The sequence below is a fragment of the Rattus rattus genome, chromosome 5, assembly GCF_011064425.1.
Source record: "Rattus rattus isolate New Zealand chromosome 5, Rrattus_CSIRO_v1, whole genome shotgun sequence".
Lineage (NCBI taxonomy): Eukaryota > Metazoa > Chordata > Mammalia > Rodentia > Muridae > Rattus > Rattus rattus.
The window spans coordinates 149,277,342-149,300,933 of NC_046158.1; the positions used below are offsets into that span (position 1 = coordinate 149,277,342).

Below are 23,592 nucleotides of genomic sequence, written 5' to 3' on the forward strand. Positions count from 1 at the left end.
ACCTCTGCCTCCAGAGTGCTGGGATTGAAAAGAAGGTATGGGATCCCCTGGAACTTGAGATACAGTTCGAGAGCCACAGGATATTTATTTGTACTGGAAACCGAACTTGGGTCTTCTGTGCTTTCAACACTTGGACCATCTCTCTCTAGTCCCTTTATCTTATCGTTATGATGGTGATGATGGTGATGGTGGTGGTGGTGGTGATGATGATGGTAGTGGTGGTGATGGTGATGGTGGTGATGGTGGTGGTGATGATGGTGGTGGTGGTGATGGTGGTGGTGGTGGTGGTGGTGGTGGTGATGATGGTGGTGGTGGTGGTGGTGATGGTGGTGGTGGTGGTGGTGATGGTGGTGATGATGGTGGTGATGGTGGTGGTGGTGGTGGTGATGGTGGTGATGATGGTGGTGATGGTGATGATGGTGATGGTGGTGGTGGTGATGGTGATGATGGTGGTGGTGATGGTGATGATGATGGTGGTGATGATGGTAGTGATGGTGATGATGGTTGTGATGGTGGTGGTGGTGATGGTGGTGATGGTGGTGGTGGTGATGATGATGGTGATGGTGATGTATGTGCCATGGTGTGCATGTGGACGTCAGAGCACTGCCTTTGGGAGTCAGTTCCTCCTTCCACAGTTGGCTCTGAGCTCTTCTGCTTAATCTTCAAGTGCTTCTCCGGCAGAGCCGTCTTGCTGCTGCTCCCTTTTATCTGGCTGAAAAGCTGTTGCTCTCAGCAGATGACAGAGTTGTGAAAAAGTTCTTTTTTTAAAAACAAATCTTTAAACATAGCGAGTAAGAAACTAGGCCTGGTGGGAAGGCTCAGAGGGTAGGATCACTGGCTGCTCTTAAAGAGGGCCTAGGTTTGGTTCCCAGGCCCCACATGTCAGGTCACACCTGTAACTCTACTTCTAGGGGACCCAGTGCCCTCTTTTGGTTTCAGCCGGCACCAGGTACACAGTGTCCTTACACACATGAAGTAAACCTGAGAATGCTTATAGTCAGACATGGTGGTGCAGGAGGCAAAGACAGATATATCTGTGAGTTCCAGGTCAGCCTAGTCTACATGGTAAGTTGAGGCCAGCCAGGGCTACATGGTGATTCTGTTTTCAGAAAACACGCACACAAGAAGAAAAGCCTATAATTTTTTCTTTTATTGGATATATATATAAATAGAAACCTGCTATCCTATCCCCCTCCCCCTGCTTCTATGAGGGTGCTCCCTCACCCACCCACCCCCTCCCTCCCACCTCCCTGCCCTGACTTCCCCTATACTGGGGCATTGAGCCTTGACAGGACCAAGGGTCTCTCCTCCCATTGATGCCCGACAAGGCCGTCCTCTGCTACATAGCCATGGGTCCCTCCATGTGTACTCATTGGTTGGTGGTTTAGTCCCTTGGGAGCTCTGCGGGTTCTGGTTGGTTGATGTTGTTCCTCCTATGGTGTTGCAAACCCCTTCAGCTCCTTCAGTCCTTTCTCTAACTCCTCCATTGGGGACCCCATTCTCAGTTCAATGGTTGGCTGCAAGCATCTGCCTCTGTATTTGTCAGGTTCTGGCAGAGCCTCTCAGGAGACAGCTGTATCAGGTTCCTGTCAGCAAGCACTTCTTGGCATCAGCAATATTGTCTGGGTTTGGTGTCTGTATATGGGATGGATCCCTAGGTGGGGCAGTCTCTAGGTGACCTTTCCTTCAGACTCTGCTCCACACTTTGTCTCTATATTTTCTCCCATGAGTATTTTTGTTCCCTTTCAAAGAAGGACTGAAGCATCCACACTTTGGTTGTCCTTCTCGAGCTTCATGTGGTCTGTGGATTGCATCTTGGGTAATCTGAGCCTTTGGGCTAGTATCCACTTATCAGTGAGTGCAAACCATGTGTATTCTTTTGTGATTGGGTTACCTCACTCAGGATGACATTTTCTAGTTCCATCCATTTGCTTATGAATTTCATGAAGTCATTGTTTTAGTTTGATAGCTGAGTAGGACTCCACTGTGTAAATGTACCACAGTTTCTGTGTCCAGCCCTCTGTTGAGGGACATCTGGGTTCTTTCCAGCTCTGGCTATTATAAATAAGGCTGCTATGAACATAGTGGGCCTGTGTCCTTGTTATATGTGGGAGCATCTTTTGGGTATATGCCCAGGAGTGGGAAAAACCTATAATTAATTGAATTCCTATTATGCTGCGCAAAGTACTCTCCTAACCCTGGATATAATTCCATATTCCCAAAGTAGTTAAGCAAGACAGATCTTATCTTTCACAAAAGCCAGCTGGGAATCAGACGAGTATCTAAAGCCCCACTGTTACTCTTAACCTGGGCTGGAGTTGACACTTGGTGCGTGCGTGTGCGTGCATCTGTGTATGTGCGCGTGTGCGGGTGTGTGTGTTTGGCTTAACACCTAACCCCGCCCACAAAGCTCAGCACTGTGGGACTGTGCTCGTCCCTCAGTGTCTCATTATTAAAGGTAGCCCATCCCCCAGTCAATGTAGAATGTGGATAGAGTTTTTGTTGTGGTGGTGTGAGTTCCCTTAGGTGTTAAAGAACATCCCAGCAGGGCTGGGAGTGTAGTTATGGAGTCCATGTGTAGCTGTGAGACCCCCCAGATTAGATCTGCAGTACAACATCAACTAGGGGACCGGGGGCGACACATTAATAATCCCAGCGCTTGGAAGGTGGAGGCAGGAGGACCAGAAGCTTAAAACCATACCCAATTATGTAGTGAGTCTGAGGCTATCTCGGAACGCATGATACCTTAAACAAAACAGAGCAAAAGCCAGGTGTGGGCTTAGGCAGGAGGATTGAGTTCAGGTCAAGCCTGGGCTACACAATAGATGGTGAATCAAACACACACACAAGCAGAAGAAAATACGAAGAGAAATGGAGCCACAGGTCCTGGGAGCCTGGCTTGGGTCCAGATCAGCCAGGTGTCGGCTCCTTGTCATCTTCTGCTGCTCAGTGAAGCAGGGACAGCAGGGGATGCTGGCAGGTCCCTGAGTCCTAATGGGCTCCATCAGCTGTGACCAGGGGATGCGCCAGCATCCGGCAGTGGGTGGAAACGTGAACTTAGTGAGTTTTGTGGAGAATGTGCGAGTCTACCCTACGGCATGTTGAGGGTCTGTGTGCTCTCCTCCAGGCCCTCACTAGGACCACCCTCATCTGGATTGGTGTCTTTGTGTGCTTGGACAGTGGCATCGCTTCCTGAAGATCTGATTCACACTCCTTCCTTCCCTCCCTTTCTTTCCCCCCTCTCCTTCTGGTCCACGGCGGCATCTTTTTCTGCCTAGCAACAAGATGATTGCTTTTTTACCATTAGGATGTGTGTGTTTGCGTTTGTTTATTTTGTGCGTGCACAGCGCATGTGTGGAGGTCAGAGGACAACTTAGAAGTCTGTTTTCTTCTGTGGTGGTAGCAGCAGTTGATTAACCCTCTAATTTCTCCTGCAGCTGCGGCGTGAGTTCCTTGATACCCCCCCCCCAATGTTGTGGATTCTCCAATGAAAGGCGCGCGCGCACACACACACACACACACACACACACACACACACACACACACACACACAGCCTTATATTTAATATGCCTTTATCCGCTCAATGGCTGGGCCACTCTCAAACTTCCACATTGTTAATGCCTCCCCTCCAATGCTCCCGAGTTATTACTAAAATCTGGATTCCATCTTGGCTGCCTTAGACCCAGTGGAAGGGTCCCTGGCTCTTACATGATTGTAACCTCCTCCTTCTGCAGGTCTCAAGTCTGATCCTTCTGCTTCCCAGGCATGGGGGTACTAAATCCTTCTTCCCTCTGTTCCCTTGCCAGGAGAAATCTAAAGTCCCACCTCCATCTCACTGTCCAGCCATTGGCTAGTGGCAACTTTACCAATTAGAACAACTGGAGGCAGGGACCGACATCGTCTTACAGGCAGATTCTCTTGTAATTATTTTGGGAACCCAATTAACATAATACAAGCAATAAACCAAACCCACAACAATAGTTAAGCCCAGTGAATTCCCACATTCAGCAAATTGGGCTTTTATGGAATGGTTTGTTGGGTCATCGGTGGTGGCCTGTAAGAGGAGGAGGAGGGTAGATCCTTCCGGAAGCGCCCAGCTTGGGGAAGGGTTTGCTGTTTCCCTCCACTAGACCACAGAACTTGGTTGTGTTGGTCACTGCAAGTGTTCACGGTTCAGCTGAGGACCTGGCTTGTGAGTACTCAGGATGGCCTGTGCTTGAACCCAGACACAGAACTGTGATGACCTGCCCCGTCCGTTCTCAGCCAGTAAATACAGTTCAGCTGAAAGGCAAACTGATCTGAGTTGAAATAAATACGCAACTTTGTTTCCAGGGACTGGACAAGCAAGATAACTGGGGTTAGACTTGGCCTCCCTCGTTCTACACTCAGTTAACTCAGGGTCCTTAATTTACTGCGCCCTGAATGTGGTCCTGCGGCACAGCAGCCGTCCCTCCTTCAGATCAGCCTCGCGTGCTGCCATCACTGTCTGGCCTTAGACTACCTCATAGAAGGAAAGAGCAGGAAGGGTCCTGAGTATGTTGCCATTTTATACCGTTTTGCTCCAGCTGCACATGGCCTCTGGGGAGTGGCTGGAGTATATATATAACCTGGGAAGATTGATTCACGAGGGGATACATCATATGACCATGCTGGGCACAGACCGTTCCATGTGACGGCTTTGGGATCACCCACATTCCTGCCAGAATCCTTCACCCACGTTCTAAGCAGGCCCAATAAACTCGCTGGTCTCTCGGAGCAAACTCTGGGACCCTGGGAGGAGGGGTAGACTTTACATCTTCCTAGGGACAGGTTTAGTAGTGGGACTGTAAAGGAAAAGTAGAGGATCTTATCCTAGTGTTTGGTACTCTCAGAACCTGGAATCTGACTGCTTTTGGTTTGTTTTGACAAAGACGTGTGGAAGTCGTGACCCTGAGCACGCTTTGTTCTCCTGGGTCTCCTGTGGGTGAGTTACAGGGATGCAGCGCTCCTCTGCCTTGGTACTTTGTATGCGATGGGCTTCCTGGGGTGGATCCTTACCATAATGAAATTGACTGGAAAAACAAAATATTTAGTCTCCTAGCCAATTACCTAAACAATATTCAAAACACAAACACCAAAGCTGTCCAAGTCTCTCAAGAGCCTGGAACTTGGCAAGCAGTCAGGCTGATCCTGAAGCCCGGGAGCCTGCCTGTCTCAGTCGTTCCAATCCTGGGACAATATGCGAACCATCAGGCTTGGATTTTTTTTTTTTTTTTAAGAGGAGGGAAGGGGAGCGGTTTTTTGTTTGTTTGTTTGTTTGTTTCTTGTTTTTTGTTTTTGTTTTTGTTTTTTCTGCTTATGAGTCAAGGGTGCGGTCTGTCCTGGTGAGGAAGGCATGACATCAGGAGGCCTGGTGAATATGAGGCATCACATCACATCACATCACATCACATCCTCAGTCAGGAAGCAGAGAAGGATGAACGCCCATCTCTGGCCTGTTTACCTGGGTCCCGAGGATTGAACTCAGGTCCTCATGCTTGCGAGGCAGGCACTTTACTTACACTATCTTCCCAGCTCTAGTCTTTTGCTCTATAGCACTAATTGACGGTAGAACTATTTCATGCTTAAAGCTCTCAAGGCTGACGTGAAGTCCGTTTTATGTATGAGCTCTGGAAACTTTGAACCAGTGTCCTGCTGAGCAATGGTTGGCTTTTACTGCTGGTGTTTGGTTGACACTGTGAATGCTGGGGTGAACATCTTGGTTCTTTGTGTACACATGCACACACACACACACACACACACACAGATATGCACACACACACACTCACATACTCATATACACACACAGACACACTCACATATACACACACACATACACACTCACACACAGGCATACACACAGACACACTCACATATACACACACTCACACACACACTCTCACACACAGGCATACACACAGACACTCTCACACACAGGCATACACACAGACACGCACACACACATACACACACATTCACACATACACACACACTCACACACAGACACACACACACTCACACACTCACACAGGCACACACACAGATACACACACACACTCACACACAGGCACACACAGACACATACACACAGGCACAAACACACAGGTACACACACACACACATAAACAGACACAGATAGACAGAGACACGTCTATAGGTTGCTAAGGAATAACAACCTGATTACTTGATACTCGGACCCTCTTATCAAAACAAGTCAAAAACTTGCAGGAGCAGTAAACAGAGATGCTCTTTTCACGTCCCATTAGCTGTGTGACACAGTGGGTTTCCACGGACTCCGCTCCTTTTGTTACACCTCTGTGGGAGTGTGGCGTGAGCGTGGAAGTCGAGGGACTCTCAGGAGGAGGTTCACTGAGGGTTCTGGGAATCGAATTCAGACCGTCAGGCTTGTGCAGCCGATTAGCCATCTCATCAGCCTGTAGATACAGGGTGAAGGGGTGTGGAAGACTCAGGAGTACAGGAGTGTTCTGCACGTGGAGTGCTCTGCCGCCTGTCAGTCCAGTCTCCTGCCTCCCTCTGCTCCTCCCTTCCATCTTCCCCCCCACCTCCTCTGTCTTAGCTTCCTAACCACCCTGTCAGGTGACAGGGCTTCCCCTGGTGTCCCCCGCCATGGCCAGTGTGGTGACTGCCTGCCAGCAGGCATGTGGCGAACGTGGAGTCCTCGGGGCTTCCTGTGTGGCTTCTGGCCTTAGAACAGCGTAGTGGCCAGCAGCAGTTACCGGCTATAGCACCTGTCGTATCCCAGCATGCCCCACGGAATGAGGATGCTATTTTTAAGAAAGAGCATTGTGTTTCATCATGGAAATTTTGAGCGTCTGAGCAGGCAGCTCGCCGTGCCGGCTCCGCTTCCGGGTCCCGCTACACATGGACCCCGTGGGCTTAGCTCTTGCTCCCCAGCATCCTACCCGGTCCCGACCTGCAGGAGGAAAGGGTAAAGGAGGGTCCACAGCGGACCGGCCATTATGTGAGTCACAGCAGCTATATCTGGCTGGTTTTACTTCGCACGGTGATATCGCAGGGGCCGGCAATCTGGGAAATTCCTCCTCCCAGTCTGTGCAGGAGATTGGAGTGGACATCGTGTGTGTGTGTGTGTGTGTGTGTGTGTGTGTGTGTGTGTGTGTGTGTGTGTGTGTGTGTGTGTGTGTGTCTCGGCTTCACTGTAGCCTTAGGGGGTTGTGATTGTCAAGTCCCCTGTTTGCAAGCTCTCCTGAGACAGGTTCTCACCATGGCTTTACCGTGCTGGTGGTAGGGCCTGTCCTTTTCCCTCGGCTTCTGTGAGACCCGGGGTCAGGGTTGGTGCCAGCGACCAGTGCTTTTGGGAGGGCTGGCCTAGGAGTGGCAGGCACACAGGCCCTGCTCCTATGGCTGGCTATTGGCCCATCGCCAGGTTCTCTAGGTACAGAGACATGGCCTTTTCTGCTTTGTGCCTTTAACATTTACTAAAAAGAGAACGGTTGGGGGCGGAGAGGAACACCCCCCACCCCCTACTGTCCTTTACCTAAAAGTCTCGGTTGAGCAGGGACGCAGGGACGGGATCCACACGGGTGAAGGTCGGACCTGGCTGTGGGCTTCATTCTGCACCCCTTGCTCTGGTCTGTGAAATGTGCAGATCGTAATTCTCACCGAGGTATAGGAGGCATCTTGACTTAAATGTGTCTTCCTTTTAAGTGAATGCTTCTTGGAAATAATGTTGGGCCCCAGGGCTGCATTGGTCACTTCTTGACTGTGTGATTAAATACCTGACCCGGGCAGCGTAGAGAGGAAGGCTTTACATTCAGTCCCTCTTGGTGGGAAGCCATCGCAGAGGAGAGTGAGGCAGCTGCCCACTGTGTCCAGTCAGGGAGCAGAGACCAGGAAATGGCTGTCCCTCAGCTGGATTTCTCCTTTTGTTCAGTCTGGGAGCCCATGATGCTGTCCAAGCGCTCTTGCTGTCGCTCATGTTTAGGGTGGTTCTAACCAACCATCTAGAACCTTCCTCACAGACACGCCCAGGGGCATGTTTTCACGGTGAATCTTCTCAAGTAACCACCACAGGGGCACAGCACCTTGGACCACTGCCTCTCAGGTCAATGAAGGTTGACTGTTACTCCCAGATCGGATGGCTGTGGCCCTGCCCGGGCCAGAACCCTTTAGAGAAGAGCATTGTGAGGAGAGTGGACAGATGTGGGCGTGGCTTTGATGGTGTGGGTGTGGCCTTGATGGTGTAGGTTTGGCCTTGATGTGAATCTCTGGCTTGGGCACTTGTGGGCATGACCTTGATGGCGTGGGCATGACTTAGATGTGCATACGTGGTCTTGAGGATGTGGGTGTGACTTAGATGTGGGTGTGGCCTTGATAACATGGGCGTGGTCTTTAAAAATTACATGGGCGTGGCCTTGATCTTGTGGGTTGATCTTTCCCACAGGTGCTGTGAGTGGCTGAGATGTTGCGGTGGAGGGGAGCCCAGGCCCCGTACTGTCTGGTTGGGACACCCCGAGAAGAGGGACCAGCGGTACCCTCGAAATGTCATCAACAACCAGAAGTACAATTTCTTCACGTTTCTTCCCGGGGTAGGTGCAGCCACGTTTTTCTTTTTCCACCATGGCTTTATGCTGTGTTTCCAGTGTCAGCAGACTCTAGTCCCTGTGGTAGAGGTCCCGAGTGTTCTCTCTGCTCTGTTCATCACTGACCCTTCTATTCCCTGACCTGCACCAGCAAGGGATGTCCCTGTCTTCAGGACCACTCCTGGTTCACCGTTGGGAGACAGCATTAGAGTCAGGAGTCAGGATGGCAGAACAGATCATCAGTGGGGCTCATGGTGTTTCTCTGCATCACTGCAACATTGGGGACGAGTCTCAGGAGGTATGGGAACTAAAAGCACAGAGAGAAAAGTTTAATCCTACCATCAAGAGAAGGAATTTATTTATTTATTTATAAATAAATGTTTGAGGAGGGCTGGGGACAGAACTTGGTACAACCATAAGGACCTGAGTTTGCATGTGTAGCACTTAGGTAAACCAGGGGATGGTGACACACAGCTGTAATCCCAGCATTCGGGGAGGAGACGGGATTCCTGGGGCTCACTCAGTGGGTAGTTTGTCTAACCAGTCATTGAGCTTTGATGAGGTCACTGAGAGACCCGTCTCAAAAAAAAAAAAAAAAAAAAAAAGAGGCAGAGAATGATTGCAGAAGACACCAGTGTTGACTGCTGGTCTCCCTGCACACTTGTACACATGTGCACACACACGGCAACATGTAAACACGCATGCCCACAAATGTTTCCAGAGCCCTAACAGTTGCCCTCCATCCTGCATGAACCTGAAGCCATGGACAGACTCATTGCCACTGATGAGCGTCTGTAACTTCTAACTTTTTTTTTTTTTTTTTTTTTGAATAGGGACCAACTAGGGCCTTGCGCTTGCTAGGCAAGTGCTCTACCACTGAGCTAAATCCCCAACCCCCCTTAAACCTATTTTTAATGGTGGTTTTTAAACATTTTAACCTCCCTTTTAGCCCACCACCCACCAGAGGAAGTGGGAAAGAAAGGATGGGGGGAGGAGTGGACCTGTTTGGAAAGGTTCTTTGGGGGTTGGGAGTTTAGCTCAGTGGTAGAGCGCTTGCCTAGCAAGTGCAAGGCCCCTGTCTGGTCCCCAGCTCCGAAAAAAGAAAAAAAGAAAAAAAAAAAAAAAAAAAGGAAAGGTTCTTTGGAGCAGCTCCTATCTGTGCTGTCTGGAAATCGGCAGTTTAGTTCAAAGGTCAGCAGAGGCAGCTCCATCCACCCACAAACACTTCATGGATACAGCAGCAGTCCAGTTTAGTAGAGTCGGGATAGCAAACACGAATCAGCCGCGGTGGCACTGCCTAGACAGCCAGGCCTCAGCCTCAGCAAGAGCCAAGCTCGGCCTCCATCACTGTGAGTGCCCTCTAAACACCACATGTCCTCCACGTGTCTACCTCTACGTGTGTCTGTCTCAGTTGACATCACTTTGTCAATCAGCCCGGCAAGAAACTGCAGCACACCACCAGAAGGTTTTTTTTGGTGCGTTTCTCTCCATGGAGTCCCAAAAAACGCAGCTCAGCTACACAGTGTAAGGCGGACCAGTGCACGTGCGTCGCTAGCAAAGAATCCTTCATCGTGTGTCCTTTCACGTGATTTAGCAGGACATCCTCTCTCCTGTGTCGGCTTCAGCTGAACGTTCCTCATGAGTCAGACTTATTTTTTTTTTTTTAATCCACATCTGCTTTAGGAAAACACTCTTTCATGTGTTTGTTACCCCAGCAAAACACCGTCCAGCACAACTGACTTTCCAAAGAACCCTTAAAGTTTTCGCTTTAAGCATTGGTGGTTGCTTTGGGCAAGCAGGAGCTAGCTGAGTGTGAGCGCAGAGTGCGTGCAGGATAGCTCAGGGAATTTAGGGCAGTGTGAAGGGATCTCCCTTTCCTCTTCTCTTTTCTTCTCTTTTTTCTGTCCCCTCCCCTCCCCTCCCCCCCTCCTCTCCCCTCCTCTCTCCTCTCCTCTCCTCCCCTGAGTCAGAGACTTGCTGTGTAACTCTGGCTCTGGCTCTGGCTGACCTGAAACTCTCTCTCTCTGTAGACCAGGCTGGCCTTAACCTCAGATAGACCTGCCCACCTCTGTCTCCCAAGTGCTGGCATCAAAAGCCTGCTCTGTGCACCACCACACCTGGCCATGCGTTGTTTTTAAATGAGCATATATTATACACAGCATATAATGTCTTTTAGTCCCGTTCACCCCTTTGCCCTCTCTCTCGTCTCCCTCTCATTCCCACCGGTTCTTCCTGTCCCCAGATAGAATCCTCTCTCCTCCCAGGCCTCTTTCCTTTTTCTTTTGGTGACTCACTAACCTCATTAGGGTTATTTACAGGAAGGAGCTGGGACGTCTTACCAGTGCCTCTCCCTCTCTCAGCAACTCTTAGTTACCTGAAAGCTCTTCAGAGAGGGGCGGCCCCTTCCCCATCCCTGGTACAATGCTGACAGATCCTGTCTCTCCCCTGCCTTCCATTGTGCTGTTGAAATTCTATTGTGGGGAGAGGGGACCATGCCTGGCAGGAAGGCTCAGGTCTTAACAGCACTGGCTGCTCATGCAGAGGACCTGGGTTCAATTCCCAGCACCCACTTAGCAGCTCACAGCCATGCATAACCCCGGTTCCAGGAGATCCACTGTCCCCTTCTGGCCTTCATGAGCACTGAGCACGCATGTAGCACTCAGATATACATCGCAGGCAAAACACAAAATAAAACAAATCTAAAAATGAAAGAAAAATTTCTATGGTGAGCACCCCTGGAAGCAGAGGTAGGGGATCTCTGTGAGTTAGAGTTCAGCCAGGACTGCACTCAAGGAACACAGACAAACAAACATAAAAACCTGATCTGCTACGGTGAGTGCCAGGTAGGGTGGCCCAGTGGGTGGAGGCACTCGCTGCCTGAGTTCTGACAACTCAAGCTTGACCCACACGGAGGGGAGAGCGAGCTGACTCCTGCTGGCTGCCTTCTGACCTCTACACGTACAAGCTTATGCTGTGCTGGGATTGGGACCCCAGATGTCATATGTGCAGGAGGCAGGGTAGGGGTAGGGACGAGGGGAGCACACAGGATGGGGACTGGGATGACAGCTGTGGACAATACCCACTGAGCCACACCCCCAGCCTGTGTAGCCGTTGCTTCTGTTGCCCACATCTGCCTTCCGAGACCGAACAGAACTGTCTAGACTTTGCATGGAGGTGGAGCACGTCAGCTGCATGCACTCTCTGCAGGGGTGCCCCCTCCCCACCCCTCCAGCTCCACCATCCGCAGAAGAGGATGCTGATGTCCCCGTTCTCCTTCCCAGGTGTTGTTCAGTCAGTTCAGATACTTCTTCAACTTCTACTTCCTGCTTCTTGCCTGCTCCCAGTTTGTCCCCGAGATGAGACTTGGCGCTCTCTACACCTACTGGGTTCCTCTGGTGAGTAGGTTGGTCTCGGGTTTGTGGACAGACAGAAGGTTCTTTGTTCCCATTCTCTGGGCTTCGGGGCCTGAGCAGCGGCCTTTTAAGTGACCTGTCGCTCTTAAGCCAATAGACTGGGGCATTCCACTCTTATTATATATGAGTACACTGTAGTTGTCCCCCATTACAGATGGTTGTGAGCCACAATGTAGTTGCTGGGATTTGAACTCATGAACTTTGAAAGAGTAGTCCGTCCTCTTAAGCACTGAGCCATCTCTCCAGCTGGGGCATTCCACTCTTAAAAACTTTTTATTTGGGGTTGGGGATTTAGCTCAGTGGTAGAGCGCTTGCCTAGGAAGCGCAAGGCCCTGGGTTCGGTCCCCAGCTCCGAGAAAAAGAAAAAAAAAAAAACCCTTTTTATTTTATGTATGTGAGTACACTGTCGCTGTCTTCAGACGCACCAGAAGAGGGCATCAGATCCCATTACAGATGGTTGTGAGCCACCATGTGGGTGCTGGGATTTGAACTCAGGACCTCTGGAAGAGCAGTCAGTGCTCTTAACCACCACCTCGCCAGGCCCTGGGCATCCCACTCTTAGCATTTAGGCTGCAGTTCAGGAACCATGAAGACCACACTGAGGCAGAGCCCAGTCAGGACTCCCGGGCATTCATTCAGCTGTCAACTCTCTGACCCGCTCTTTCGGCAGGGCCTTCCCACCGGCCTTGCTTTCTGTGGTGTGGCTCTAGATTTGAGTTACAGGGTGAAGACAGACTCGGCTCTCACAGGTGGAGGTTGGTTTGTTGTCCTACTCTCCGTCCCAAGTATGAATGAGCAGAATACGGTTGGTCTCAGCAGGGCTCACTCCCGTCCCTTCTCTTCGCAGGGCTTCGTGCTGGCTGTCACCATCATCCGTGAGGCAGTGGAGGAGATCCGATGCTATGTTCGTGACAAGGAGATGAACTCCCAGATCTACAGCCGGCTCACGTCACGAGGTGAGCTTCCCGGCATGCTTAGAACTTTTATCACGTGCTGCAGATGGTTGTGGGAGGAGCGTCCTGGGTCCGGGCTTGGGACAGCTGCTCAGATAACCAGAGGTCAAGCTCAGGCCACCCGCACTGTGCTCTGAGAATTAGTCCTGTCAGCTAACCTGGGCTGCATCTGGCTCGATGGCTCCCCCCTTCCATTCACCTTACCTGCTGAGAGGGAGGGAAGGTGCTTCCTGGTCACGTGATCCCTCAACAGCTGTATTTTAATTTTATATGTATTTATTGCGCGTGTGTTGGAGTATGGGGGAGACTCTGAGTGTCTTATGGTGTGCATGTGGAGGTCAAAGGGCAGCTTTCAGGAACCATTTCTGTCCTTCTACCTCATGGTTCCCTGGGATCAATCTCAGGTTGTTAGGCTTGGTAACAGAAACCTTTTCCTGCTGAGTCTACTTGCTTGCCCCATCTTTTAGGAGCTGGGGGAAATAGGCCAGTCAGTGACCTGCCGGGGGACCTGAGTTGGAGCCTTAAAGCCCATGTAAAACTCTAGGAGTGATTATTATTATATCATATAACATATCACATATTATATCATCTATGTGTGCTTGTGACCCCACAAGGTCAGGAAGGTGGAGACAGGTGGGTCCCTTGGCCTTACTGACCTCCTCCCCTAGCTGAATAGACGAGACCTAGGCCAGTGAGAGACTGTCTCAGAATACAGGGTGGGGGCTGGAGAAATGGCTCAGCACTGAAGACAGGGCCTTTACAGAGATTCGCTTCCCAGGACCAGTGTGGCATCTCAGAATCACCTGTCACTGCGGTTCCGGGAAATCTGACACTCTCTCCTGGCCTCTATGGGCACTGTCTGTATGTGGTACACACATATACATGCAGGCAAACACACGCACAAGAATGGATGGATGGATGGATGAATGGATGGATGGATGGATGGATGGATGGATGGATGGATGGATGGGTGGGTGGGTGGATGGATGGATGGATGGATAATAAGCAAATAAATAAGGACTGGTCCCGAGAAACAGTATTCGATGCTGTTCTCTGGCCTCCACACACAAACAAACATCCATCCATCCATCCCAAAGGTAGCGTTGCAGCCTAAGGGTTACACAGAGGCAGCAGCCACACCTGTGGAGACACGCCCCTCTGCAGGCGTCGTAAACCCGTGATCTGGGAGTGTGGCCAGTTGTAAGTCTGCACCCAAGGAGATGTGACCAAATAGCCCCTCATTACTGACCCCTTGCTGGACACATGTCACGTGCAGGAACCTTAATTTTATTATATATTTAAAATTTTGTTTAAATTAGAATTTTTTTAAAGTTTTATTTATCTACTGTGTATAAGTACACTGTAGCTGTCTTCAGACACACCAGAAGAGGGCGTCAGATCCCATTACAGGTGGTTGTGAGCCACCATGTGGTTGCTGGGATTTGAACTCAGGACCTCTGGAAGAACAGTCAGTGTTCTTAACCGCTGAGCCATCTCTCCAGCCCTAAATTGAAATTGTTACCTTCTGTGTTTGGGTATGTATATTGCCTGTGCACACATCGCTATTAGTCCCCTGAGCCTTTGGGATTGAGCCAGATCCTCTGCAGGAGCCCAGTAGTCTTGAGCTTGGAGCCACCTCAGCTCCAGTCTTCTCAACTTTATTATATTTAAAAAGTGCATGTGTGTGTGCATGTGTTTGGAAGACAAGTTATGTTATAGGAGTCAGGGCTCTTCTCCTGATGTATTATTATTGGTTCCAAGATGGAAGTTGTACCCACTCAGTGGATACCCAAGGTACCCACTGAGCTGTTTGACCCACCTTTAAATGACAGAACTTCAAAACCCCACCCACATTCACCTTGGAGAAGCCCAGGCTTGATCTTAGCCCAGGCTTGATCTTAGCCAGTGGCTCTGACTGCAGCAGCAGGTTCAAGTGTGCTCTACCAAGAGAGGATGTTGGTGAGGTTAATTAATTTTTATTTATTTATTTTTATTTTTTTTTTTGATGTAGTGTTTCTCTGTGTAGCCCTGGCCATCCTGGAACTCACTCTGTGGACCAGGGTGCATTCAGAGATCCACTTGCCTCTGTCTTCCAAGTGCTGGGATTAAAGCCCAGCCACCACCCGCTAGGCCAAGGAGAGGTATTTCAGGAGAGAGCCAATCAAAGGGTCTTGTTTTCAGGAAACCAGGAGCTGTGAAAGAGATCAGCTGGACGCCTGAGAGATTTTGAGATTTTATTTTTTGAACAGTGGGCTTGGCAGGCAGCCTGTCCCTGGGAGTCAGAGACCCCAGGAGAATTTCCTCCCTTAAACACGTTGGGGTGACATGCTTAGGAAATGTTGTATTTTGTTTGAAGTCGTTTTGCAAGTTGGTGGTCTGAAAAGCTCAGGTCCCTGGAACGAGGAGAGATTTGAGTTAGATTGGAAACCCCTTCAGATGGCACTGCTACTGCATTTAGGGCCCAAGGTCTTTACAGAGGAGGGAGCTTGTGGCTTTCCGTGTGGCTGGTCAGAAGAGCCCTCCTCGGGGCTCTTTGGGGTTTTGTATATCTTGCTAACACGTTCTTAGGGTAAAGTCAGACAGACCCTCGGCGACAGACAAAGGCATCAGAGGTAAACAGTGGCTCTCTTCAGAGCATGGCCCTCAGATTCCATTCAGCCAGCCAGGCTCTCGCCGACCTGTGCTTTTCATATTTCTGGTGAATGATTCTTTGCCCCTCCCCTGTGCACGGTTTCTAACTCCTGCTTTGATTCGCCCAGCTGTTGAAAAGATGCTAAGAAGACTTGGCAGATGGTTCTAGCGTGAAAACGTGCTCCTTTTGTTGTCCCCAGCCACCATTGCCACACCAGTGCACCAGCAGAGGGAAAACACGCACATTTGAACATTAGCCCAGGCCCTGGCTCTCTGCAGTTTGTCTCGGAAGTTCTCAAGAAACTGTGAGCCTGGAAAGAGATTCAGGCAGGGGTAGCCGGCTGATAGACGCTGGAGGGGAAAGTCAGGAAGCCGGTCCTCCCCAGTGTTAAGTTAATGGTTCCTCCAAGGCAGCACTGCTGTTGAGGGCCAGCACCTGAGTCCCCGCTCAGATCTCCTTCCACTAAGGATGTGTCATGCGTGTGGGCCTGCACAGTCGGGCCCAGAGGGCAGCTCCTTCCAGTGAGTGTCCTAGCCACAGCCAGTGCCTTCACCCGCTGGGTCACCTCCGTGACCCCTCATCATGGGAAATCCCAGTGAGTTTATCTGGGCTTGCTTACTGAGCACAGGGGATAGTTACTTACTTACAGGAGCCTGGGTGACCCCCAACCCCTCAACCCCAGACAGTTGCATCACCACAAATCCCCACCCAGTGTGGTGGCAACCTAATGAAAGCCGTGTCTGTTGTGGACTTCCCTTGTCATGGAGTCCCCATGTCATGGAGTCCCCATAGTCAACCTGTTTGTTTGCTTTTTGTTTTGGGAGACAGGGTTTCTCAGTGTATCCCTGGCTGACCTGGAACTCTCTCTGTAGACCAGGCTGGCATTGAACTCAGAGATCCACCTGCCTCTGCCTCTGCCTCTGGAGGCCTGGAGTAAAAGGCATGTGCTACCACACCCAGCATACTGCTCAGACTTTGGTCAGTAGATTCCAGGCCATGCTACTTACCCACACTGGATGTCATTTCCTGGTCAGTTTTATACAAGTATTAAAGTCTTATTAGGTTGTATTTATTCAACATGGAGGGGTTTATTACGTGTCTACACCCGTGTGATGTATTCATCTTACTGATCTCGAGTACTCTCTCTGTCCTCTCTCACCCTTGTTGATCCCTTTGTGTCTGTATGTGTCCCCTTGCTTTTTACGTTTTTATTTTTTATTTTTATTTTATTTTATTTTATTTACATAGTACTAGTTGTCCCAGAACTCACTGCGTGCATCAGGATGACCTACAGCTCACAGAGATCCCCCTGCCTCTGCCCCACATATGCTGCCTACCCGGGGTCTTAGGTGCTGTTCTGTGGCTGGGAGGAGAAAGCATTCAGTTGAGGGTTTGCTCACAGTTTCGGAGGGTTAATCGGTGGTCACCATGGTTGAGATGGGGCAGCTGGTAGGCAGACGTGCCACTTAGGACTCACTTGATCTGCAAGTTGGAGGCAGGGAGATGGAGAGAGCAAGACTGGGCCTGGTGTGGGCTTTTGAAACCTCAAAGCTCACCCCCCATCCTTCAGCAAGGCCACACCTCCTAATCCTTCCCAAACAGTTCCGTTAACTGGGACCAAGCTTTCAAACACAGGAGCCTTTGGAGTCCATTCTCAAACCACACCACATCTGGCTTGTTCCTCTTTTGAGAACAGGTGTTACTTTGTAGCTCTAGTTGTCCCGAAACTCAAAATTCTCCTGCCTCATCCTCCAGAGTGTGAGAATTAGAGGCAGTGCCACAGTGCCTGGCTCGGTTTCCCCTCTTTACACAGTTTTCCTGCTTCTTAGCAGGATTCTCACCATCAGCAGTAATGGCTCCAAGGCCTGAGCTCTGCCCTGTCCCTGCCTCGTGGACAGGTCCTGCCAGCTGTGAGTACACCAGGGCTCACATAGACGCCACCTGGTGCATTGCTGTAAATGTTTCTCTCGTGTGGAGTCTTGGTGTGAGCTGAGCAAAGGCCGTGCTGTGGATGGTGAGTGGGGTTCAGGTGTTAGTGAGGAAATAAGGGACTTGAAGTTTGAGGCTGGAAGACGTTCCCAGCCTGAGTCTCACAGGACAGCAGAGGGCCTGGTGAAGTAAAACAAGACCTGTGGTCAGAGTTAAGTGAGGGTTTCAGCAGCTGTGGTACCTCTCACCTGTGAGGTACCTCACACCTTTGGGAGGCTAAGGTAGTTCAGTAGGGAGTTCAAGTCTGGCCTGGTCTGCTTGTAAGATCCAGTTTTGGCCAGGCATGGTGGCTTACGCCTTTAGTACCAGCGTTTGGAAGGCAGAGGTAGATAGAGCTCTGCGTTTTAGGCCAGCCTGAGCTATATCGTGAGCTCCAAGCTAGGCAGAGCTATGCAGTAAGATTTAGTCTCTGAAGAAAAAAAAAAAAAAAAAACAAACAAACAAAAAGTGCGTGTGGGGGGAGGGGAGGGGGAAGAGTGGTTCACAGGCAGGTGTATTGGTGATTTGTGTTGTTCTGACCAAATTACCTGACAGAGACAACTGAGGAGAGGAAAGAAGGACCTTGGCTTAGAGCTGCCGCCTCTCCCAGGTTAACAAGGCTTTCATGAGCGTGTGAGATGCGGCTGTTTGCATCTTTATATCCTGGGAGATCAGGAGGAGAACATGAGGTGGCAGGCCCACGGTAGATGTCACCTTCCAAGGCCAGCCTTTAGTGATCCTTCCTCCAGCCAGGCCCCAACTCCCATATAGCATCACACTCTAGGGAATAAGCACCCAGAACAGAAGCCCGTGGGGGAGAGCTCAGAGGCAAGCCACATAGACAGGTGTGGTACCTGGACCTGAAGGAAATCATAGGCAGATGCTGTTCTTAACCCTACAGCCCGAGCTGGAGTGGTGGTGAGTTAAATTGTTCTAAGCTCCCTGCCGGTAGCTGTGCCAGAGTGCTCTGGACTCATGAATGAAAGACGCACGTGCACATGCGTGCACACACACACACACACACACACACACACACACACACACACACACGACCTTATTTTTAACAGCTTTGAACAGCACAACGACTGGGCACTTCCAAACCTCCCCACTCACTCTCCCCTCCAATATTCCTGAATTATTACTTACTACACTCTATATTCTAACTTGGGTAGCCCTCTCAGGCCACGCCCTCCAGGTTTCGTCACACAGGTTGTTGGCTGTTGGCTCTCTCTTCTCCATCTCTCAAATCCTACTTTCCTGTTTTCCCCTCATGGCAATTCTAAAACCTCCTTCCTCTCCTGGTCCCTTGCCTGGGAAATCTAAAAATCCCCTCTGTGTCTCTGCCCAGCCATTGGCCGCTGGCCACTTAATTTACTAATTAGAGCCAACTGGGAGCACGGACCCTCACCCTCTGGACGTGCAGATTCCCATGTGATTTGGGGGGTCAAATTAACACAAATAACATTAGAACCAATCCACAACACCGAACTACTTGGGAGACAGGAGGATTCCTTGAGCTCAGGTGTTTAAGACCAGTTGGGAGTAACAGGCAGAGCTTGATTTTAAAAAGCAAAACAAAACTGGGTATGGTGGTTAGAAGGCAGAGGATCAGAAGTTCAAGACCAGTTTAAAGCCAAACTGTGCCACGGGAGACCCTGTCTTACCCCACCTTGCCCTGGAAAAACAAAAGGAGTTTCAGGATGGTTCTCTTGGAGCGTTGAACCCAGTATGGGACCTTCTGAATGGCAGTCTCATGCCTGCACCAGGTGTATGCTCAGCTAGCCCTGGTAGGGAATTGTAAAAAAAATCCAGATATGGTGACACGTGCCTTTGTCTCCAGATCTGTGAGTTTGAGGCCGGCCTGATCTACCTAGGGAGCTCCCTGCTAGATAAGACTCTGTCAAAAAAAAAAAAAAAAAAAAAAGTTTTCAAAAATAGCAACAGGCTGAGCATAGGGCAGACCCAGTGAGGCCCAGAGCCTCTGGGAAGGTCGCTTCCGTGAACTCCTGAGTGAGCGTGCCACTGGGAGAGGGGGCAGTGACATGTTTTGAAAAGATGTCCAGATTGGGAATTGGGACACCGCTGTCCCACACAGCCATAGCCAGACAGGCACCAGGTACATAAGCCTTGTCAGCTGTTTTAAGTGACTCCAAGGAGGGAGCTGTTGCAGGTGAGTGGGGGAGAGAGGGAGAGAAGGGAGAGTTTCTTCTTTGTACCCATTTCTCAGGCTTTGGCTGAGGCTCTAGGATGGCAGGGAGACATGGTGTCTGAGAGAGCGGGATGAGGTAAGGGCAGAGCTGAGGGGCTGCAACCCAGGCCTGCCTGAAGGTGAGGCTCCTCTAGAGGCAGGACCACTGTGCAGGAGGCAAGGGAGGGTTTGGCGTGTATGATGATGAGGTCAGCTGCTCCAGTGTGCAGCCCTAATGCTAGAGCTACTGAGGCCTCTTGATCTCAGGCTTTAAAATGCATGTGTACGTGCATGCGTGTGCATGTGTGCATGCATGTGTGTGTACACGCACAAGAGTGCACATAGTATGTATGCCAAAGAATAAAACCAGGAGTCATCTTCAGGATGGTCGTCCCCCCCCCACACACAATGTCTGTCTGTCTGTCTATCTATCTATCTATCTATCTATCTATCTATCTATCTATCTATCTATCAATCATCTGCCTACCTACTTTCAGACAGGGTCATATAGCCTGGGTTGGCCTCAGGGATAACCTTGAACCTTGAATCTCTGGGTTTGAGGCCAGCCTGTTCTACAGAGCAGGATCCAGGACAGCCAGGACTACACAGAGAAACCCTGACAAACCAACACTGTCTTCTCTAACCAGCAGTGTTCAAGAAGTTCCAGGAAATGAGGCCAGAGAGAGATGTGAGGGAGGTGGCCCAGCAGAGGCCAGTTTCTCAAAAAGATTTTAGTTCGTCTCAAACAGTAGGAGAGCAGAACAGCAACAGAAGATTCAGTTTGGGTCAGGAAAGGCCAAGCAAATGAATTTCTCTTTCGACTTTTAAATTTAATTTTATATTTCTAGAGTAAATTTGATTCTTAGGGGAGGGGTGCATGTGATGGGTGAGAGGCAAGGGCTGGAGAGGGTTATGTGCCTGTGAGGGGCGTGAGAGACAGGGGCTGGGACTTGGATTTTCACAGATGAGTACACAGTTCTTCATATGGGCCTGCCTTCCTGGCACGAAGGGCTAAATGAAGCTGAGGTAATTAGCCTTGAAAGAAAGTGCAAGCAGAAACAATGAGCACAGTAGCCTGCTGGGGACATCTGGGCAGATGGCAAGCCATCAGCTCAGAGCCAGAGGCCCACGCCCCGCACACAGAGTCACGCTGGATACTAAATATGTCCCTTTCCTCTCTCCGTCCCTTGTCTCCCTCAGGTCTCCTACTCTGTGTGCTCCTGCGAGCACTGTTAGCCCAGCTACAGAGTGCCTAGGGCCAGAGAGCTCATCCTCCTCTGCAGATGCATCTTTTAGTTTATCTGAGTCTCTTGTGTTTGTCTTCCTGATGCTTTGCCCAATGGTGCTCCCTTCTAACTGAGTGTTCCCTTTAGGGGTCCCGCTCCACTGCCATTAGTCAGTGTGAAGGGGTATAGTCCTTAATGGGAGTTTGTTCAGTTCATCATCACTGAAGCCCTGCTTTTCTTCAGGATATAGATGTGTTTAATGACTGAATGTGAATTTATGTGTTTTTAAATTAAAACTTGTCATCATCATCACCACCACCACCACCACCACCACCGACAGGATTTCACTGTGTACACCAGGGTGGCCTTGAACTCACATAGCTCTACCCCCATGTGCTTCTCAAGTGCTACCTCACTGGGCTATAATGTTGTTTATGGGTGTTGTTTCGCTTGTGTGCATGTGTGTGCACCATGTACAGGCAGTGCCTATGATGCCAGAAGAGGCCACAGATAACCTGGAACTGTGTGGAACCTGTTACAGGTGTTTACGAGTCCTCACAATGGGTGCTAGGAATCACCTAAGGTCCTCTCCAGGAGCAGCCAGTGCCCTTAACCTCTGAGCCATCCCTTCTGCCCAGTGTCTATTTTTATTTTATTTTTTAAAGTTTTATTTACTTATTATATATGAGTACACTGTTGCTGTCTTCAGACACACCAGAAGAGGGCATCGGATCCCATTACAGATGGTTGTGAGCCACCATGTGGTGGCTGGGATTTGAACTCAGGACCTCTGGAAGAGCAGTCAGTGCTCTTAACCACTAAGCCATCCCTCCAGCCCTAAAACTTTGTCTTAGGTTTTCCATCACTGTGAACAGGTGTCATGACCAAGGCAGCTCCTCTAAGGACAGCATTTAATTGGGGCTGGCTTACAGGATCAGAGGTTTAGTCCATTATCATTGAGGCAGGAGCATGACAGCATCCAGGCAGGCATGGTGCAGGAGGAGCTGAGCGTTCTCCATCTTGATTTGACAGATTGGCCAAGCCCATGCCACAGTGACTTCCTCCCACAGGCCACACCTATTCTGACAAGGCACCCCCTTAATAGTGTGGGGCCTGTGGGCTAAGCAATCAAACACGTGCGTGGCGTGTGTGTGTGTGTGTGTGTGTGTGTGTGTGTGTGTGTGTGTGTCTGGGGTGTGTGTGTGAGTGTGTGTGTATGTGTGTGTGTCTGGGGTGTGTGTGTGTGTGAGTGTGTGTGTTTGTGTGTGTGTATATGTGTGTGTGTCTGGGGTGTGTGTGTTTGTGTGTTGTGGGGTGTGTGTGTGTTGTGTTTTTGTATTATGTGTGATGGGGTGTGTGTGTGTGTGTGTGTGGTGTCTGTGTGTGTGTGTGTGTGTGTGTGTGTGTGTGTGTGTGTGTGTGAGACTCAGGCTGTCAGGCTGTCATGGCGAGTGCTTTACCAGCTGAGCCATGTCTCGGGCTGGTGATTGGCCTCTTGATGTTAAGGTATCGAAAGCCCTGCAAAGATCCTTCAGGACTGGGCCCGATGCTGTTCCCCAAGCCTAGAAAGAATCTGTCCCAGCCCCACCCCAGTAAGGCCAGCAGCTCCTCAGTTGAGTTTTATTAAGATGGACTGAACACAGACTCTCTCGTGAGGTCACACAGATGCAGAGAGCAATACTTGAAATTTTTCTTTGCTAATGTTCAGTCCTTATTATAGTTCATTGGTAAATAGAGCCATTGTTTGGTGAAAAAACCCTGAACATCTCACATTAAAATGGTACGGTTAGGGGTTGGGGATTTAGCTCAGTGGTAGAGGCCCTGGGTTCGGTCCCCAGTTCCAAAAAAAAAAAATGGTACGGTTAATCTTTTCAAATTACACGCATGTATTTATTTCTTGTGCGTGTGGTTGTAGGCGTGCCCGGCACACCGTGGAAGGCAAAGAATCGCTCTGGGGAGTTCTCATCTTTCCCCACGGGTCCTCGGGAGCCCCGCTGCACTGCTGATTTCTCTCAAAAGCTACTTCCTGTTCCCAGGCCGTTAGCCTATATGTCTTTTGGGGATATTGTCAACCAATAGATATATTTATTGAAATGTCTCTATAACTTACAACCTGAATATACTTAATAATATTTAAAATCAATCAATTGCTCTCTCTCTGTCTCTCTGTCTCTTTCTCTGTCTCTCTAGCTCTCTCTCTCTCTGTATCTCTCTCTGTCTCTCTGTCTCTTTCTCTGTCTCTCTCTGTCTCTCTGTCTCTGCTTCTGTCTCTCTTGTCTGTCTCTCTGGTTCTTTACTGGTTTAAACAGAGGTACTTTATGACCAACCACACTTCTCAACCTTGACTTGTTTTTCAAGTGAGTCTTTTCCTGGTTTGGAACTGCCACCATTTGAATATGAAAACTTCACCTTTAGGCCTCTGAACTCTGGCCCCCTCAGAGGTGTTTTGATGTCAGCCCCAGGAAATATACACACACGAGTGGAATTTACAGCTTGTCACTGCCACAGTTAGATTAGAGAGTAATCCATTAGCCAGGGCGCCGAGGCCGGCCCAAAACAGCAGCCCCTGCCCTGGGCTCATCATGAAAAATAGAATTGTAACTCGAGGTGTTCAGGGTCACAAACCAGGCCC

The 23,592-nt window shown here is 49.9% G+C and overlaps 1 protein-coding gene across 1 annotated transcript in view; it reads left to right on the forward strand.

Moving 5' to 3' along the window:
* Positions 1–23,592, forward strand: part of Atp9a (ATPase phospholipid transporting 9A (putative)) — a 105,613-nt gene that overhangs the window by 21,040 nt on the left and 60,981 nt on the right. Inside the window, exons 2-4 of the mRNA XM_032904735.1 lie at positions 8,442–8,586; positions 11,862–11,975; positions 12,841–12,949. Of these exons, the coding sequence (XP_032760626.1) occupies positions 8,442–8,586; positions 11,862–11,975; positions 12,841–12,949 (368 nt within the window). The remainder of the gene's footprint in view (positions 1–8,441; positions 8,587–11,861; positions 11,976–12,840; positions 12,950–23,592) is intronic.